General features: G+C 43.2%; 1 protein-coding gene across 1 annotated transcript in view; it reads left to right on the plus strand.

Moving 5' to 3' along the window:
* The window catches only part of GTF2H3 (general transcription factor IIH subunit 3), a 58,145-nt gene extending 41,792 nt beyond the window's left edge, over nt 1-16,353 (plus strand). The window contains exons 10-13 of the mRNA XM_077461931.1: nt 11,810-11,878; nt 12,008-12,143; nt 15,587-15,623; nt 15,729-16,353. Coding sequence (XP_077318057.1) covers nt 11,810-11,878; nt 12,008-12,143; nt 15,587-15,623; nt 15,729-15,798 — 312 coding nt within the window. The 3' untranslated portion in view covers nt 15,799-16,353. The remainder of the gene's footprint in view (nt 1-11,809; nt 11,879-12,007; nt 12,144-15,586; nt 15,624-15,728) is intronic.
* Nucleotides 16,354-16,815: the final 462 nt, after the last annotated feature.

A 16,815-nucleotide genomic window follows, 5' to 3' on the forward strand; every position in this document is an offset into this window, starting at 1 on the left:
GGCTAGGGAACCTAGGATAGTAATCTTCAGGGCAGTTGTTTTGTGTGGGTTGATTTAATATTATTCAGGATTTATATAGCGCCAGAAATTTACGCAGCGCTTTACAATATAAAAAGGAGACAATACAGTTACAATACAATAAAATGCAAGGGGATTAAGAGGGCCCTGCACAGAAGAGCTTACAATCTAATAGGGTGGGGCAGGTGGTACAAAAGGTTATAACTGTGGGGAATGAGCTGATGGAAGTGGATTTAGAGGCCTGAAATAGCAGCAAAGCAGGTTAGAAGGGCCTGGAGGTTTGATAGGTTGAAGATAGGATTGGTGAGGGTCATGGCAACATGTTCAGTTTATAGCACAGTTTATAGGACCAGGGACAGAGGGCATCCTTGCCTCGTTCCCCTGGAGATGGGAAAGGAGGACGAAAGGCAACCAGCAAAGCGGACTGAGGCAGAGGGAGTTGAGTAGAGGGCTGTCAACCACGACAGGATCGAGTCTCCAAAACCCCAACACTGTAGCACGTATTACAAATAGTCCCACGAGAGGGTATCAAATGCTTTATTTATATATATATATATATATATATATATATATATATATATATATAAATCAGAAAACCGGGGCTTTTGCGTTGCTGCAGTAAGGAGATCAAGTGGACAACTTTCCGGACATTGTCCCTCGCCTGACGGCCAGGTACGTAGCCAACCTGGTCTCTATGAATCAAGGAACCCAAATATTTGTTAATGCGGGAGCACAGAATTTTCCCTAAAATTTTCACATCTTCATTTAATAGGGAAAATGGGGCGAAACACTTGGGATTCATAGGCCTCTCCGGTAGTCTTGGGAATCATGGAGATCTGAGCCGTAATGAGTCTGGGGAGGGCAGCATACCTTGTTTCATACAGTTAAAGTGGGCCGTCAGGTGAGGAAGCAAGAGGGGAGAAAACTTGCAATAGTATAGTCTGGAGAAGCCATCTGGGCCCGGAGCCTTTGAAACACGAAGGCCCTTAATGGCCTGAGCCACCTCCAATTCGCTGATGTCAGCATTGAGAGTAGCACAGGCTGCTGAAGAAAGAGGAGGAAGATAAAGATTGCGGAAGAAGTTGTCCGCGAGATTAAGAGGGAAGGGGGAAGGTTTGCTATAAAGCAAGGCCAGAAAGTCTCCCAGGGCCGCAGAGACTTTGTGCGGATCTGAGGTGAGGTGCCCGTTAGTGGAACAAAGGCGGATAGGTTTATGGCCACGAGATGTGGCATTTTTTTAAAGAATTTTGTTTTATACAATACATGTTATGACAAGCCACAACCGGCCACAAACCTACCGGTAGAGAAAACAGTACAACATAAAAGGAGGCAGTCTATCATAACACAAGGATACAGTTCCGTGACTTCCCATATGATCTAGCAAATATGTGGGTGTGAGTGGTGACGTTCTCCCCCCCCCCCACCGCCCCCTAGTGACAAGGTTCAATTAAGGAGAGTTGCCCATCCAAAAATATGCAGTGCACCAGTTCTTCAACCACTCACTAATTTCTAGCCCTTCAAGACAATTTCCTCTCCGAGTTACTATGCCTACCAAGGATCCTGGGCTGTGTTCTAGTGTGATTAATCTGATGCCGTGTCCATGGAAGCCATCCACCCCTGTGTAGGAACTTGTAGTGGATCAATCTATCTCTGCTAGATACTAAATACTGGAATGCAGTCCCCCACATATCGTCCCAATCGTCTCTGTCCAGTCCTGGAGCCATGGCCTCCCAAGCTGTCCTGCAAGGCCCCAACAGGAGGGTTGTTTCATGGAATAAATCTTTATATAAGCAGGAAACAGTTTTTTGCAGTGATTCACTGCGGATCAGGGCATTGAGTTTCTTAGCAAGCATTGTGCCCGGTTTATTTGCAGAGGAAAAAAAAATTGGGCTTAGTCCACCGTTGGGCCCTCTCGGCTCGGTCAGAGGCCAACAAGTCTAATTTGGCTGCAAAAGTGTCTCTAGCATTTTTGTTCGTTGGGGAGGGGTGTAATTTCCACTCTGCATTAGTGGAGGCCAAAAGATCTGTAAGTTCCTGGGTCCGCTTTTCTCTATGGTGTTTTTGGGAGGATGCTAGTTTCATGCAATGGCCTCGCATCATAGTCTTATTGGCCTCCCAGAGAGAGATGGGCGATGACACAGAGCCTACATCTTCCCTAAAGATAGTTTGGATGCATGTATGGATCTTGAGGAGGGCGTCTTGAGATGTAAGGAGCGATTCATTTAATTGGCACTGAAAAGTAGGGCGGGTCAGACTCGAGAAGGTGAGCAGAAAGACGATAGGGTCATGATCCGACCACACAGAAGGGAGGGGGGGGATCGTAATCTTATGAATGTTGGAGATGAAGCATAGAGGAATGAAAACGTGAAGCTACAGAAGCCATCATGTGGGCCGGAGTAAAAGTTAAAGTCATGGTCGCGGTGATGGAGCTCCCGCCAGGCATCCACCAAACCGTGGGATTGCACGAGGGATCTCATCTGTTCCTCCATGACATGGTCATGGGAGGGGGAGGATCTGGTTGCGTCTTTCCTGTCCGTTGAGGAGTCCAGAGCGAGCTACATTTGAGTCACCAATCAGGATAAGGGTTCTGGAGCAATGTTGGGAAACTACTTTGAGAAGAGGGGAGAAAAACTTGTGTTGAAAGCGGTTGGGGGGCATAGTACCCAACCAGGGTTACGTTCTGGCCATTTTTTTTAATCAAATTTTTATTTGTTTTTTTAACATTTCCATTTGAAATATAAAATAATTCTTATATTTAAACATTTAACCATGAAAACATCCTTCTCTAATATTCCCCCCTCCCAAAGGAAAAAAAATAATTTTTGGAGGTTTCCCTCTCTTTTTCCCTCGGTTTCCTCCCTCTCTTCCTCTGTCCCCCACCACCTCCCCTATATGATAAAATATTTTAACCCTCCCCACCTCCTATGTGACTAAAAATTAACCGAGAGGGGAAAGAAAAAAAATAAAATAAAACCCACACCAAAACTTTGTGTATGAGGCTTCTATAAAGCCATAATCCCTTTTTAACCTACTCCCCCTATTCCCGCCCCCCCAACCATCTTCCATAATCCTGGTGCATAGTTTTCTACCCCCCTTATTACTTACGGAAGAAAAGAGGAAAGAGAAGAAAGAAAGAGGAAAAAAAAAGTGCCCTGGAGTAATAAGTATCTACCAGTTGGGTCTGCTATTTGGTTAAAAAAACAAAACAAAAGAGGATTCACGCTGCGCTAAAGATAAATTATCATTAAATACGATGGAAAAAGCAACTGGCACTGGAGTCAGAATACAATCAATAACTCAAAATAATAAAGTGCAAAAGGAGTGCAGCGCTAATAATACCAAACTGAATCAAATGTCAATTTAAGAATAAATAAATTAAATAAAATTATAAAAAAATGAATAATCCCACTAAAATGACATAAAATAAATAAATATATATACTACCCTTCAAGGTGACGTGAAATAAATAGAAATAAAAAAACTTAGATAAATAAAAACAATACCCAAGTAATGGTGAAAATCCCTGAAGGATTAAAACTAAGGCAGACACAAACCAAAATTCATAAGTGTAAAAAATTCATAAATGTGAAAAATACGTTGCTCTAATAACAAACAATACTTAACCACTTCAGCCCCGGACCAATTAACAGCCTAAGGACCAGAGGTCTTTTTACAATTTCTCACTGCACTGCTTTAACTGGTAATTGCGCGGTCATGCAATGTTGTACCCAAACGAAATTTGCGTCCTTTTCTTCCCACAAATAGAGCTTTCTTTTGATAGTATTTGATTGCCTCTGCGATTTTATTTTTTGCGATATAAATGGAAAAAGACCGAAAATTTTGAGAAAAAAAGATATTTTCTACTTTTTGTTATAAGAAAAATCGAATAAACTCAATTTTAGTCATACATTTAGGGCAAAATGTATTCAGCCACATGTCTTTAGTAAAAAAAAATGTCAATAAGCTTATATTTTTTGGTTTGCGCAAAAGTTATAGCGTCTACAAACTAGAGTACATTTTCTGAAATTTACACAGCTTTTAATTTATGACTGCCTATCTCATTTCTTGAGGTGCTAAAATGGCAGGGCAGTACAAACCCTCCCCCCAAATGACCCAATTTTGGAAAGTAGACACCCCAAGGAAATTTCTGAGAGGCATGTTGAGCCCATTGAATTTTTATTTATTTTTTGTCCCAAGTGATTGAATAATTGTCACTAAATGATATATTGCTCACACATGCCATAGTTATATGTGGAATTGCACCCCAAAATATATTCTGCTGCTTCTCCTGAGTACGGGGATACCACATATATGGGACTTTTTGGGAGTCTTATCCGCGTACGGCACCCGAAAACCAATCACTGCCTTCAGGATTTCTAAGGGTGCAAATTTTTGATTTCACTCCTCACTACTTATCACAGTTTCGAAGGCCATAAAATGCCAAAATAACACAAACCCCCCCCCCCCCAAATGACCCCATTTTGGAAAGGAGACACCCCATGGAAATTGCTGAGGGGCATGTTGAGCCCATTGAATATTTTTTTTTTGTCCCAAGTGATTGAATAATGACACAAAAAATAAATAAATAAAAGTTTACAAAAAGTTGTCACTAAATGATATATTGCTCACACATGCCATAGTTATATGTGGAATTGCACCCCAAAATATATTCTGCTGCTTCTCCTGAGTACGGGGATACCACATATGTGGGACTTTTTAGGAGTGTAGCCGCATACAGCACCCCGAAAACCAATCACTGCCTTCAGGGTTTCTAAGGGTGCAAATTTTTGATTTCACTCCTCACTACCTATCACAGTTTCGAAGGCCATAAAATGCCAAAATAACACAAAACCCCCCCCAAATGACCCCATTTTGGAAAGTAGACACCCCAAGCTATTTACTGAGAGGCATGTTGAGTCCATAAAATACTTTATATTTTGCCACAAGTTGCAGGAATATTAAAAAAAACGTTGTCACTAAATTATATATTGCTCACACATGTTATGGGCATAAGTCAAATTACACCCCAAAATAAATTCTGCTGCTTCTCCCGAGTACGGGGATACCACATGTGGGGGACTTTTTGGGAGCCTAACCACGTACTGGACCCTGAAAACCAAGCACTGCCTTCCGGATTTAAATATAAAACGCTACCAAAAAAACTGTTAGCGATCGCAGGGATCAGGCCTGACTCTGCGATCGCTGTAGTTATGTGTTTAGTGTTTTGTAAGTGACAGTGATCGATCGATACTGCACTTGGGTGGGCTGGGCGGAGGGGCAAAACGCAGGTGCTAGCAGGTATCTGGGCTGATCCCGCTAACAATGCGTTTTTTTGGAACCCTAAACTGCTGGGGACGCTAGTATAGATCTGATCAGATATTGATCTGTTCAGATTCTATACCACTACGGGAGGTGTATGCTTTGCGCGTGGGTGTTAGCGGTACTGGCACTAACCTAGCGCTGCCTGGGGCGACGCAGACCCTGACCCTAAAACCTAATTGATATCACCCGCCGGGTGATCAGGGGGTTAAACCTTTATTGGGTAATAAATGGTGGGTGCCCTGATGCTATAAAAAGCAAACTAACCAGAGTCACCCGTAACACTTATACGGTGATCACTGGTGAAAGGGTTAACTAGGGGCAATCAGGGGGTTCAAATTTTTATTAGGTAGTATATGGGGGTCCCTGGCGCTATATAAAAACATGACGGGGAACCTAAATAACTAACTGGCTAACCAGCGTCACCAGTGACACTTATACGGTGATCGCTGGTGAAAGGGTTAACTAGGGGCAATCAGGGGGTTAAAACCATTATTGGGTAGTATATGGGGGTACCTAGCGCTATAAAAACCTGGCGGTGAACCTAAAAAAATAACTAGCTACCTAGCGACACTAATGCAGCGATCAGAAAAATGATTGCTTAGTGACACTGGCAAAAGGGGGTGAAAGGGTTAACTAGGGGCAATCAGGGGGTTAAAACCATTATTGGGTAGTATATCGGGGTACCTAGCGCTATAAAAACCTGGCGGTGAACCTAAAAAAATAACTAGCTACCTAGCGACACTAATACAGCGATCAGAAAAATGATCGCTTAGTGACACTGGCAAAAGGGGGTGAAAGGGTTAACTAGGGGCAATTTAGGGGGTTAAAACCGTTATTGGGTAGTATATCGGGGTACCTAGCGCTATAAAAACCTGCCGGTGAACCTAAAAAAATAACTAGCTACCTAGTGACACACTAATGCAGCGATCAGAAAAATGATCGCTTAGTGACACTGGCAAAAGGGGGTGAAAGGGTTAACTAGGGGCAATCAGGGGGTTAAAACCGCTATTGGGTAGTATATCGGGGTACCTAGCGCTATAAAAATCTGGGGGTGATCCTAAAAAAATAACTAGCTACCTAGCGACACTAGCGACACTAATGCAGCGATCAGAAAAATGATCGCTTAGTGACACTGGCAAAAGGGGGTGAAAGGGTTAATTAGGGGCAATCAGGGGGTTAAAACCATTATTGGGTAGTATATCGGGGTACCTAGCGCTATAAAAACCTGGCGGTGAACCTAAAAAAATAACTAGCTACCTAGCGACACTAATGCAGCGATCAGAAAAATGATCGCTTAGTGACACTGGCAAAAGGGGGTGAAAGGGTTAACTCTAAGGGCAATCAGGGGGTTAAATCTTTATTGGGGGGTGGTAGGGGGCTACCCTGGATCTAACACTAACTGCCCTGACAGTTTTTACTTTTACAACTGACACTGAATGCAGTGATCAGTAAATAAATGATCACTGCAATCAGTGACATTGTGACTGGGGGGGAGGGGGCGGGGGGGCGATCGGGGGGGGGGGGTTTGTGTGCCTATGTGTTAGTTAGTGTCAGTGTAGTGTTTGGTGCACACTTACTGTGTCCTCTCCTCGTAGTCCGGTCAATAAGACCGCCCTGAGGAGAATGACATCACTTCCTCCCTGCCTGTGTATACAATACACAGTGGGAGGAAGCTTCTCATTCGCCAGGAGCGATCGAGAGGGGATGGCCGGAAACCAACGGCCATCCCCTCATCCCGTATCGCTTCTGAAGCGAACCGGACTGCCGCATCCAGCGGGAGGGGGTCCGATCGGACCCCCCACCCACTGGAAGCCAAGCACGTACATGTACGTGCTTGTGCCTGTACATGCCATTGCAATGACGTACATTGGCATGCGGCGGTCCTTATGTGGTTATGTAAATAATCAATCATCACGAAAATCTAATATATATAAATAAATAAAGTCCAATATAAAGTGAGGTAGTGAATGGTGCACAAAAAGATAGTCCACATAGAAGTGCTGAAAAAACACGATCCAATCTCAGATGAGTGAGAAACAGACTCCTTAATCCCAGCCGGAGATTAGATCCAAAATGAGTGACACACCAAAAGTAAGTAATGATAACCCTTACCAACTCCACATGACCACACTGCAATGGTCACTTTAAGCGTAGGGGATAAATTCTGAGATATCCCCAAAAACCTTATAGCGACTCCTCAAAACGGCTCACAAAATGGATGAGGGTATGGCAATCATGCCGCTCATAAAAGAAGAACAAAAAATGCCTCCATAGTGTAATCGTCTGGACACTCTCCTCTGCTATTTCCTTGGAGCACGAGAATAGGAGGTTGCGTCGAAAGGCAATTAGAACCCCACTCTGCTTCTCGGGGGTGGAAGCCAGATAAAAATAAATTTGCAGAGCCAACTATAGAAGAAGCCCAGGCTAAAGGGGTATAGCAAGCCCATTAGACGGGCGCTAACAATCGGCCTGAGAGTGAGTTACAGTAAGAAACTGCTACTTGAACTTTTAACACAAAATTGTCTAATAACAGTAATAAACATATAGGATAAACAACCCCTGAGATTCAGAACATGCAGTTAGACTGGTCCCCAGCCAGCCAAGGAGATCAGCCATAAAGCCCGTCAAGGAGTCTCCTGAAGCCAGCCACCAGGCTTAGGCGCCAGCAAGAAGCGGGCCCTTAAAGAGTCTGAGTAGACTAGTAAAAGTTGGACATTAATTATCAGCCTGAAAATGAGTTACAGCAATTAAGCGCAACATAAACATGCAGTTCAAAATTATCTTAAAACGGTAATAAACACAATAGACAAACAACCCTTAAGATGCACATCATATAGTCAGGCTTACCCCCAGTCATCCAGTTAAGGGAGTCGGTTATGGGGTCCATCTAGCAATCTCCCGAAGCCAGCCACCAATTGCAATTGCAAGCGTGGGGCGGGCCCCCGGAGAGTCCGGATAAAATAAGGGGCATAAACATCACAGGTTGAGGCCCAGTTAGGAGCAAGCAGGAGGTAGGGGAGGGCAAGCAAGGGTTCAGGAGAGGCAGGGAAGGGGGAATTGGGGGGGGGGGGAGGAGGGGTCATCAGTGGGCTTGTGCAAATGGAAAAAACTCAAATGCCATTATCATATGCAGTGGAAGGAGTTTGCAAAAGGGAAAGAGTCTGATCCAATCATCATGTACGGGGGATGGCAGGCAAAAAATGGGAAGGTCCCAGGTACCAAAAAAAGGAGGAAAAGGACAGGACTCATGGTTTCAGAGGTCATCCTGATCTGGCTGGTCTCCGGGCGCCTTTACCAATTGGTAGTGAGTCCAGGACGGATTGTGCTTCATCTGGCGAGGTCAGCGTGTGGCTACGGCCATTGTATGAGAAGGAGAGCTTGAAGGGAAAACCCCAACGGTACCGAATTTGATGTGACTGCAGGGCTGAGGTGTAAGGCTCCATCTATCTCCTCTTCAGGATTGTGGTCTGGAAAAGACCCGCAAAGACTTGATAGCGGTACCCCTGAAACGCCTGTCCCAGGCCGCACGCAGGAGGGTTTCCTTTGTGCGGTAATAGGTAAACTTGATGATGATGTCCCGGATGTGGTCGAAGTCCAGCCTGTCGATGGGGATAGCTGGGACAAGTTCCCTGAACAGAGCGGTGCCGGTGGAGGTGTGGTCCACGACCGTCTCAAGAATGCCCCGCAAGCACAGATTACTCCCGCGAGCCCTGTTCTCAAAATCTTCCTGTGGGAGTCAGCGGGCGGCGGTGGGGGTCGGGGATGCCCTCTTAGAATGCTTGCTGAGAGGCCGATATGTCCGAGCGGGGTTAGAATGCAACAATCTTCATTCGCTGCTCACGAGCGCGCCCTATAGCTATCTTTTTTTTAACAGTAGGATGATTTTTGATGCAAAATTAGCCATCTAGCGTGTTGCTAGTGCTATTTTGCTAAATCATTTTTTACTAAGCATCAGAAATTTCTGTTCCAGGGCAATTGTTATAATTTGCTAATCCCCCTTATATTACAAACTATCACAAGCAACCTTTTGTTGCGCAGGACATATATACATAATATACAGCTGGGCTTGAAAATTCCGCTCGCCAAATGCGAGGGTAAATTCCTTTGTAGCGAGCACAGTAATGCCCTTACATTTATTGATGGAGCAGGTGGCTTGCAATGTGATCTCCAGGCCCGGGGATTGATTTGCATTCCACTTGCACTCCAAGCCTCATTTTGAAGCCGATTGCCATTACACTGGCAGCACCGCTGAGGGGACAGGTGCAGTAGAGGTCTACTGTCCTCCGCTGAGGTAGATACGAGGAGAGGTCCGCTCTCCACTGCCATGGGGGACACGAGGAGAGGTTGGCTCTCCACCGCCATGGAGGACACAAGGAGAGGTACGCTGTCCACCGCTATGGCAGACACGTGAAGGGGAGGCCTGCCAATGGTGCATATCCCTACACCCGCCAGCTTAAGGTAAATTACGTGGGGACCCTGATGTAAGAGGGAGGGGCCTTCTGGAGACACTGATTTAAGAGTAGGGCCCTCTGGAGACACTGATTTAAGAGCAGAGCCCTCTGGGGGCACTGATTTAAGAGGTGGGCCCTCTGGGGACACTTATTTAGGGGGCCCTCTGGGGACACTTATTTAGGGGGGGCCCTATGGGGACCCTGATGTAAGAGGGGGCTCTCAGGGGACACTGTAAAAGGGGGGCCCTCTGTGGACACTGATTTAAGATGGGGTCCCTCTGGGGACACTTATTTAGGGGGGCCTCTGCAAACCCTGATGTAAGGGGGGTTCTCTGGGGACCCTAATATAAGAGGGGAGGAGCCCTCTGGAGACACTTATTTGGGGGGGGCTCTGGGGTCCCTGATGTAAGGGGGCCTCTCTGGGGACTCTGATGTAAGGGGGCGCTCTCTGGGGACTCTTAAGTAAGGGGAGGCTCTCTGGGGACACTGATGTAAGGGGAGGCTCTCTGGGAACACTGATGTAATTGCAGTTTTTTTTATATTTTGTACTCTTTATTCTAAACAAAAATTTAATTTCATAACCTTTAAGGGGGCGGGGTTGGGGACAGACCTGGGCAAGGTTTGGTGAGGCAACTGGTGGAGAGTAAGGTTTTTGCCTGGACTTGAAATTTTAAGCCCTGATATATACAGTATGTTGTAGTGATGCACCGAAATTTCGGCCGCCGAAACATATCGGCCGAAAATGCCCTTTTCGGCAATTTGCCGAAAGAGAAAGACGGTCGATAATGGAGCCGAAAATGGGGCGTGGCCTGGGTGGGGTGTATAGCGCAGGAGAGCCGCCTCCGCCGCCTGGGGGAGGGGCTGCGTGTGACGGCGCGCGGCCGGGAACACACAGCTATTGAAATAAAAGCTGTGATGTTCCCTGCGCTGTGATCAAACAGGCGGCGGAGGCGGCTCTCTTCCCTGCACACAGTGCACAGGCTGGCTGCAAAATTGCACACAGGCTGCAATGGGACACACTGGCTGCAATTGGCTGCAATGGGGCACACTGGCTGCAATTGGCTGCAATGGGGCACACTGGCTGCAATGGGGCACACTGGCTGCAATTAGGCACACTGGCTGCAATTGGCTGCAATGGGGCACACTGGCTGCAATGGGGCACACTGGCTGCAATGGGGGATGCCTCCTGTACCACGTCCTCTGTCTCTGACCATCTCCTATACCGTGTCCCCAGTCTGATCATCTCCTGTACCGTGTCCCTTGTCTCTGACCATCTCCTGTACTGTGTCCCCTGTCTCTGACCATCTCCTGTACTGTGTCCCCAGTCTCTGACCACCTCCTGTACCATGTCCCCAGTCTCTGACCACCTCCAGTACCATGTCCCCAGTCTCTGACCACCTCCTGTACCATGTCCCCAGTCTCTGACCACCTCCTGTACCATGTCCCCAGTCTCTGACCACCTCCTGTACCATGTCCCCAGTCTCTGACCACCTCCTGTACCATGTCCCCAGTCTCTGACCACCTCCTGTACCATGTCCCCAGTCTCTGACCACTTCCTGTACCATGTCCCCAGTCTCTGACCACCTCCTGTATAAAAATATTTTTTAAAAACAGTCATTTTCGGTATCGGTTTCGGTTTTCGGCCTAGTGTATTTTTTTTGTGTCATTTTCGGTATCGGTTTCGGCACCAAAAAACCCATTCGGTGCATCCCTAGTATGTATGTATGTGTATATATATATATATATATATATGTATATATATATATATATATATATATATATAATAGTCTTTGGATTAACCAAAGCAGTTTTACTTTGGAGGGTAATTAAAATGTAAAAAGTACATACTACTCTGTTGGACATTAGATTGAAAGATTCTTTAGAGACAAGGACTGAGGTGAGTGGTTCAGTATTTCGATGTTGGGAAATATATTTCCTCTATATGAGGAAATTATTTCATACAGTCCACTTTGAATGATAAATTCTGAATGTTTGTATATTGTTTTAAATATTCACAGGCTTGTGACATAACAGGGGGAATATATCTGAAGATACCTCAAGTTAACTCACTATTGCAGTACTTGTTGGTAAGATGTGTATATATTTAAATTGCTTATAACTGACTGTTGCAGATGATAGTAGACATTTTATGCTTCAAATTTGTATTTCCTACATTTTCTGTTCTTTGCATAAACATTGTATTCTCTGTGGAACAGTGGGTTTTCCTTCCAGATCCAGATCAAAGGACTCAGCTGAACCTGCCCCCTCCAGTTCATGTGGATTACCGTGCAGCATGTTTCTGCCATCGGAACCTGATTGAAATTGGCTATGTTTGTTCTGTCTGTTTATCTAGTGAGTATGGCTTATCATTCAACATAGCTATTAACATACTTGCAATCAATTATTGACACTTTATTGCTTATTATTCATTTACTGTAATACCTTCCGTGAGTAGACATGAGTTTAAAAATAATGGTCTACGGTAAGAGCATTTCTGTAGTAATAAAAACATTTTTGTGCCTTTTTATACTTTATATTGCATCTCCTGTGCTCAGCCCTCTTCAGATCACCCCACAGATTTTCAGATCTGATTTAGGTCTGGGCTCGGGCTGGATCATTCGAAAACTTTAATCTTCTTCTGGTGAAGCCATTCCTTTGTTGATTTGGATGTATGCTTTGGGTTGTTGTCATGCTGAAAGATGAAGTTCCTCTTCATGTTCAGCTTTCCAGCAGAGGTCTAAAGGTTTTGTGCCAATATTGACTGGTATATGGAACTGTTCATAATTCCCTCTACCTTGACTAAGGCCTCTGTTCCAGCTGAAGAAAAACAGCCCCAAAGCATGATGCTGCCACCACCATGCTTCACTGTGGGTATGGTGTTCTTTTGGTGATGTGCAAATCTTTTGGAATTATGGCCAAAAAGTTCAACCTTGGTTTCATCAGATCATAACACATTTTCTCACATGCTTTTGGGAGACTTCAGATGTGCTTCGGAAAATTTAGCCAGGCTTGGATTTTTTTTCTTTGGAAGAAAATGCTTCTGTCTTGCCAGTCTACCCCATAGCCCAGACATATGAAGAATACGGGAAATTGTTGTCACATGTACCACACAGCCAGATATTCCTGCAGCTCCTTTAACTGGTTCCCTACCATGTCACGCAGATATACTGCAGCACATTGGCTCTCCTGGGCGAAATCCCGTACGGTTACATCCTACCCTTTTTCTGCAACCAGAGCGCGAGCACCCATTGTGCCTGGCTGGTGGGCACGATCGCCGCCGTGCACGAGCATCAGCACGGGGATTTGTGTGTCTAAACAGACAAATCCCTGTGCTGTCAGAGGAGAGGAGCCATATTGTTTGATCCTACTAAGTAGGAAAAATGGTATGGCTCCTCTCCTAGTCAATCCTATACCCATACAGTTAGAATATAGTGAGGGAACACACAATTAACCCCTTGATCGCCCCCTAGTGTTAACCCCTTTTCTGCAAGTGACATTTATACAGTAATCAGTGCATTTTTATAGCACTGATCGCTGTATAAATGCCAATGGTCCCAAAAAAGTGTCAAAAGTCTCAGATCTGTATGTCGCAGTACTGCTAAAAACCGCAGATCACCGCCATTACTAGTAAAAAAAAAAAAATAATAATAATAAAAATGTCATAAATCTTTCTCATAGTTTGCAGACGCTATAACATTTGCGCAAACCAATCAATGTACACTTATTGCGTTGTTTTTTTTTGTTTTGTTTTTTACCAAAAATATGTAGAAGAATATAATTGGCATAAACTGATGAAGAATTTTTATTTATTTATTTTTTAAATTGGGGGATATTTATTATAGCAAAAAGTAAAAAAAAAATATATATTTTTTTTTTTTTCAAAATTGTCGCTCTTTTTTTGTTTATAGCACAAAAAATAAAAACCGCAGAGATGATCAAATACCACCAAAAGAAAGCTCTATTTGTTGGAAAAAAGGACGCAAATTTAATTTGGGTACAGCGTCAAACGACCGTACAGTTGTCAGTCAAAGCGACGCAGTGCAAAATTGTAAAAAGTCCTCTGGTCAGGAAGGGGGTAAAATCTTCCGAAGCGGTTAATGTTACTGTAGGCCTCTTGGCAGCCTCCCTGACCAGTTTTCTTCTCATCTTTTTATCAATTTTGGAAGAACGTCCGGTTCTTGGTATTGTCACGGTTGTGCCATGTTTTCTCCACTTGATAATGACTGTCTTCACTGTGTTCCATGGTGTATCTAATACCTTGGAATTCTTTTGTACCCTTCTCCTGACTGATACCTTTTAACAATAAGATCCCTCTGATTCTTTGGAAGCTCTCTGCGGACTTGTTTTTCAATTGAGTTGTACAGTCACATTAAAGGTGGAAAAAGTTCTGAAATGATTTATCTTTGGCCTATTTTTTTTACATCACAGAAACCTGACGTTTTAACAGGGCTGTGTAGACTTTTCATATCCACTGTACCTACAACATAATAAAATTTTAATAGAAACAAAGATATTTATATATATTGTGTAACATGGGGGTCAGTCACTTTAGTGGTAGATCCCTGAGGCATTCCTGTACCTCCATTATAAGGCCATTATGTGCACACACCCTGCTGGTCATGCATAAAACCTGGACACAAGGTTGGAGTTTCTGCCCCACCCAATCACTAGTTTGGACCACCAGGAATACCCACCACTTGTGACCACCAGGTATGCCACCCATGGCCACCAGGGATGCCAATCAGTGCCCACAATTGATGCCAATCAGTGCCCATCACTAATGCCTGCCTGTGCCTCTTTATCAGTGATACCATCAGTGCCATCTATCAGTATCCATCAGTGCCACCTATCAATGCCGTCTATCAGTGCCTATTGGTGTCACCTCATCAGTGCCCGTCAGTACAGCCTCATCAGTGGACACATTCCTTAGGAAGTTCACTATTTTAGTGTTTATATACATGATATATACAGTATATACATTATATACTTTTCACTGTTTGGACAGTATTTTTTTCTGATCACCCCTTTATTGGACACATGATCATTGTATTCACATGTTAGTTCACATCATTTATATGTTACATGTTTGTTTTCATGTTTTGTATAATTTAACATTTTCAGTTCACTATAGATCTAGTGTTTCATGAGTACATCTACGGCTACGCTTTTTTTTTTCACAGCCTCATCCGTGCCCATCAGTGAAGGCGAAAACGTACTTATTTACAAAGTTTTGTAACAGAAACACACAAAAACTTTTTTTTTAAATTTGGTTAGCAGAATATAAAAATCCCAAAAAGAAAGCTGTGGGAACAAAATGATAACAATTTACAGTGTAGCATGACCTCGCAATTGTCATTTTAAAAAGCGACAGCGCTAAAAGGCTTGGGCAGGAAGGGGGAGGAAGTGCCTGGTAGTAAATTGATTAAAGGACCTATTTCGTAGTGACAGAGTCTCGTACTGTCACCAAAAAAATATATATATATACTGTATATTGATATACTTTAATCATTTTTACCTTAATGGAACACCCGATCAAAATGGAAAATTAAATCCTTGAGGTGCTTATGTTACTTGAAAACTGTTAACATCCGATATGTTGCTTTGCATTTACAGTATCTTTTTCCTGCTGATCAGGTTTCAGAATTTTACCTTATGTTTACTGCTTTTCTACAATGCACTATTAAACATATGGCTGGCTGTAGATCAAGTTGATGTAGAGAATTTTTATACATCCTTCTTATAATCCACTGTTGTACATTTTCCAGTGACCATAGTCTTTCTTTGTTTGTTTTTAGTATTCTGCAACTTTAGTCCCATCTGTACCACTTGCGAGTGAGTATTGCATACTTCTATCCATTTATAGAGCATACCTAAATAATGTCATCACTTGCAAATTTTGGTCTCTTACACCAATTCCTTTTTTTTTTCTCTGAACAGGACAGCATTTAAGATCTCTTTACCGCCAGTTATGAAGGCAAAAAAGAAGAAATTAAAACCTATGTTTTAGAGGCAGGTACAGCTACTATACAGATGACCAACAAGGTTTTACATTGACTTCTCAGCGATCATAAATAATTAACACCATATCATAAATTGGAAGCAAAGCATCAGACAGCTGACAGGCTTTCATTCCAGTGCCAGAAGGACAACATGGCAACTGAAAATCTGCAATGGGAGGTGCACATGCATTGTGTGATATTTTTTTACCACCAACAAGATATTTTTACTACCACCAACAAGAAATTCTTTGTGCCTCAAGCGTAAATAGTGCGTTGCCATAGCAACTATCCACAATCTGCAATTCGCCATTTTATCTGCAATAAAGTATTACAACTTGATTTTGTCTGGCTGCTATTGACAGTACAGATTTTTTTTTAATAGACGAAATTGTGAAATTACACTTCTGAGAAACTGACAACACCCATACCATAGCTAGCAGAAATTACTGCTGCTTATATATGAAAATAATGAACCAACTGAAAAATATTGTTCTTGATACTTTTATTTACTGCAGCTATTTATATGTATATGTTTTGTAAAAATAAAAACAAGATATTAAGTATGTCTAGTAAGTACAGTTATTTCTAAAATGTTTTGTATTGACTTTTTTTCTGATATATTTTGAGTGATGTCAATTACTGTAGTTAACACTACAAAATAGCAGTTATTATTATTATACAGGTTTTATATAGCACCAACAGTTTGCGCAGTGCTTAACAAAATGAAGGCAGACATTAGTTAGATTACAATTTGGTACGAGAGGAATCAGAGGGCCCTGCTCATTAGAGCTTACAATCTAGGAAGGAGGGTCACTTGATACTAAAGTTAATAGCTGTAGGGGATGAGCTGATGGAGAAAAACAGTGTATTAGAAGCAGGATAAGCTTCTTTAAAGAGAAGGGTTTTCAGGGATAATTTAAAAATGAATAGATTAGGAGACAGTCAGACAAATTGGAGTAGGGAGTTCCAAAGGATGGGAGAAGCTCTGGAGAAATCCTGGAGGCGAGCAAGGCAGGAGGTGACAG

The sequence above is a fragment of the Lithobates pipiens genome, unplaced genomic scaffold, assembly GCF_037356315.1.
Source record: "Lithobates pipiens isolate NorthernLeopardFrog02 unplaced genomic scaffold, aLitPip1_a1.2 Scaffold_3, whole genome shotgun sequence".
Lineage (NCBI taxonomy): Eukaryota > Metazoa > Chordata > Amphibia > Anura > Ranidae > Lithobates > Lithobates pipiens.